The sequence below is a fragment of the Merops nubicus genome, unplaced genomic scaffold (assembly GCF_000691845.1).
Source record: "Merops nubicus isolate BGI_N331 unplaced genomic scaffold, ASM69184v1 scaffold251, whole genome shotgun sequence".
In the NCBI taxonomy this organism is placed as follows: domain Eukaryota; kingdom Metazoa; phylum Chordata; class Aves; order Coraciiformes; family Meropidae; genus Merops; species Merops nubicus.
Window position 1 is genome coordinate 17,356 of NW_008585963.1, and position 3,874 is coordinate 21,229.

Below are 3,874 nucleotides of genomic sequence, written 5' to 3' on the forward strand. Positions count from 1 at the left end.
AGAATGACCTGCTCTGCCACGTGCCACAGCAGAGAACCTCTTGGGATCACTTCAAACAAAGGCTCCAAGACAGAGCCCTACAAGAGGCTACACATCCACACACAAGAACAGAGGAAGAGCCAGAACAGAGGACTCTGCACTGCATTATACAGCAATCATCCACAAACCATCTGGACTCGTGTTTTTCAGGGAAAGACTTGCCCAAGCTGAACAGTGTGTTTCCAGTTTCCATTTCCCCCCCTCTCTCCTTGTGCCCTTCAGAAAAATGTTGTTTGAAGTTGGGCTGGTGGAGTTGGACCAGGTTTGGTGTAGACACTTCTGCCACACTGAACAGGGGACTGCATGCTCACAGGCTGGTCACGTACTCAGGCACCACTGCTCTCAGCTTCTTCTGCCACAGTGCTCTTTGAGTTCCCATCCCAGAGATGGACGCAGTGAGATTTTGCAAGATTACACATGCATCAAAGAGGGAGAAAAGAAACAGTGAGAAGACTTGCTGAGCCATTCAAGTCAGTCTGCATCTATGCTAGCATTCAAATGTTTGAGGATGGAAGAAAAGACAGCACTTAGCCTGGCTAAGCCTGGCTGACTGCATCCAAGTCCTTCTTCAAGCTCTTGTACTCACCCCTCTTCTCCCTCTCTTCCACAGCCTGAGTTTCCTGCTTTTGCTTCTCCTGATCCTCTCTCGGGAGGAAGGGAAAAAACAGTGACCAGGGCTGTCAGTACACAGAGCTATGCCTAACCCTCCTCTGTGGTAGCATTTCACACCCTTTCTGTCCCTGTTTTGACCACTCCTCAGTAGCTAGAACTGTTCCTTACCAGTTCAACCCCATCCCCTACTTCCACCACTTATATTTCAGTCCTTGTCAACTTGGCCAACCTTACCTGTGTTTCTCCCTTAGGTTTTCAGGAATCAGCTCATCTGGAGTCCAAAGATCCTGTAGAAACAAATGCAGATGGTTCAGTATACAACCAACTTCTCCCACACTGGATCATGTCAAACAGACAGTTCCTTCTCCTGCTTTTCCAGTGAATATCAGATCAATGGTTCTGGCCTGCTTCTGACAACAATCATACTGGACTAATGCATATGATTACAGTAGCAATTTCAAATTGACTTCAGTCCTGGAGCAATGGGAACGCCTTAAAGATCCACCACATAAGGACTTGGGAGTCTTTCTCATCAGCATCTCTTTTCTGGATCAGGTACTACTGCAGTGAATTCTGGCAACTGTCTCAATGAAGTCAAGGCAGGAAGATTAAGGTGATACTGTTACTTACAGGGTCATTAAAAGTTCCTCCTAGATTCTCCACTGCATAATAAATCAACTTCTTCTCCATCAAAGATCTCTGCACATAATGTTGGATATTCTAAGGAAGCAAAGAGGCTGTCAAACAACCACCACAACCAACCAATCCCATCCCTGTCCATGGCAGAAACCTGTCCCAACACATTTCTGTGCACTATGAAAACCCGCTGCTGTCCTGAAGAGACCCTGCCTGGTACAGACTACAGGCAAACTCAGGCACCAGTTTCTTTAGTCCTGGGCTTGGCACACATCTGTAGTGAAACACGTTTTCCCTTTCTGTCTCCCGGACTGTGATCCTGTCATAAGGGACAGGGGAGGGCCAAAAATTACAGACCTGGGTTTGTAACTACCTCTCTGGCTGTCACAGCTGTGTCCTCTCCCAGCTCTGTGCGATACTGTTTCATTTTCTCCAACATCATCTCATCCGTGGGATAGAAGAGCAAGTAGGAGGCAGCACATTCAGCAGCCAGTGACTGGTTCCCAACTTGGGCAGGGACAGAACAGAACAAACAGATATGTCTTGGAAAGACTTCATGTTAGAGAAAAAATCAGTATACATTTGGAAGAGGGATGGTCCCACCTCCCCCACCCAATAGACATGATGAGGGGTCTGGAGGCTTCTTTGCAATGCAAGTTCTACCAATGGTCTGAGAGAGATGAGAGATGGCTGGGTCAGTGTGGGAAGGAGAAGAGGTATATCCCTGAGGGACATGTGAAAGCAACAGGGTGACAGGATGATCAGTGTCATGACAGGCCATTAGTTCAGCAAGGGCAGGCAAGGCTGGCTCAGAAGAAACACCACTGTTGAGATGAGATGCATGTGCAGGCTCCAGACAGGAAGCAGGGGCCTGCTCTGTAGCTACGTCCTGAAAAGGAGGGTGGGAAATACACAGCAGGTAGTTGGAACTAGGACTTGAAATGGAGAGTGACAGAGGAAAGAAGTGGGAATACCCAAGCATCACAGAAGGTGCACAGGAAGACTGAAGTGGATCACGAGGGACCTCTCCTAAGGTGGCCACAGGCTTGAGCAAGAGAGGTTCTGGGAAGAGTCAAGGGGCAGGAGGAAGAGAGAAGCAGAGCTTAGGTCAGCATGCCACTTCTCCTCATGACATGTCACCCTCTAGGTCCGGAGGCAAAGGGCAAGATTAGGGGTGCCAGAGCATTACCCACTGGTTGTGGCTCTGCTTACCCTGGCTGTAGGCGAACTGCAGCAGGTCGAGGTGAGCCGGTATGAAATCTTCCGTGGCAGAAACCCGCCCCGGCTTCGTGGCAATGTCAAGGACACACTGCTGTCTGCACTTCAAAACCTGAACGTAATGGGCTGCAAGAGAGAGGAGCAAGAAAGCCAGTAGCTCACACTTCTCCTGGACAGGAGCACTGGGAAATGGCACGTGTCCAGCGTGGGGAGCGTGGATTTCCCCCCCAGCCCTCTGTGCCTCTAACGCTACCTGCGACGGCTTCATACAGGCCAGGCTGCATCTCCTCCTCCTCCTCCTCGTCCTCATCCTCCCAAGGCCCTTCACACAGGGCACGGCACTCTTCCAGTGCTGACAGTGCCTCTGTGAGTGACTTCTCCAGCTTGGCCACAGCCTGCAGGTATTCATCTGCATTGTAGTGCTGCACCCCAGCCTCATACGCTTCCTATAATGGACAGATCCAAGTCCCTCATCAGTGTGGCTGACACCAAAGGCCCCCTGAGACTTCGAGTAGCTCACAAAGTAGTGCTGACATCTACAGGCCTGCCTGATCCTGCACAGCCCACCGTGCACTGACAGCAGATCTTCTGGTCTTAAGCCAAACAGACTTCCAGGGCTCTGCAGCCTGACATGGGTGTCACCCGAAAGTTTCTATGTCATGCTTGCAATGGTTTGTTGTCACCTGAAAACAAGGCCTGGGGGAGACTTTCTTATGGCCTTTCAAATATAAAAGGAGCTTTATGAGAAAGACTGGGTGAGACCTTTGAACAAGGCTTATAATGACAAGAAGCAACTGTTTAAAACAGAGAGGGTAGATTTAGATAGGAGATAAGGAAGATACCTGTTATGAGAGGTGTGCAGGCTTCCCAGAGAAACTGGTGATGCCCCATCATTAGAAGCATTCAAGGTCAGTTTGGATGGAGCTTTGAGCAACCTGATCTAGTGAAAGCCACCCCTGCCCGTGGCAGGTGGGGTTGGGCTAGGTGATCTTTAAAGGTCTCGTCCAACCCAAACTGTTCTGTGATTCTGCACACGGGGCCCTGCCTCCAGCCACAGCCCTTATGTGAGAACACATCACGGTCCCAGCCCAGCTCCTAGGCTGGGAAAGGAGCTGCCGACACCTGGCTCGGCACCAGACCCTCACCCAGTGCGGCGTGGCCTCCAGGTCGCGGAAGTCGTCCGACTGCACCCCTGACATACGCCGGTACTTCTCTATGTCCTCCCGCATTTGGAGGTGCTGGGGGTTAGCCACGAAGAAGGTGTGAGCGGCAGACACGGCCTGGTCCAGCTTCTTCAGCTGCGGAGAAAAGGCAGTGGCGCCTGTCGCACCCCGGGGGGCCCTTCTCTTCAGGCCCTCCCCTCACCCCA

At 51.0% G+C, this 3,874-nt stretch overlaps 1 protein-coding gene across 1 annotated transcript in view; it reads right to left on the reverse strand.

The window, feature by feature from the left end:
- The window catches only part of LOC103780783 (prolyl 3-hydroxylase 3-like), a gene marked incomplete at its 5' end in the record, with an annotated part of 9,725 nt that extends 5,922 nt beyond the window's left edge, over window positions 1–3,803 (reverse strand). The window contains 3 exons of the mRNA XM_008948473.1: window positions 2,500–2,631; window positions 2,759–2,951; window positions 3,651–3,803. Coding sequence (XP_008946721.1) covers window positions 2,500–2,631; window positions 2,759–2,951; window positions 3,651–3,803 — 478 coding nt within the window. The remainder of the gene's footprint in view (window positions 1–2,499; window positions 2,632–2,758; window positions 2,952–3,650) is intronic.
- Between the last annotated feature and the right edge of the window lie 71 nt (window positions 3,804–3,874).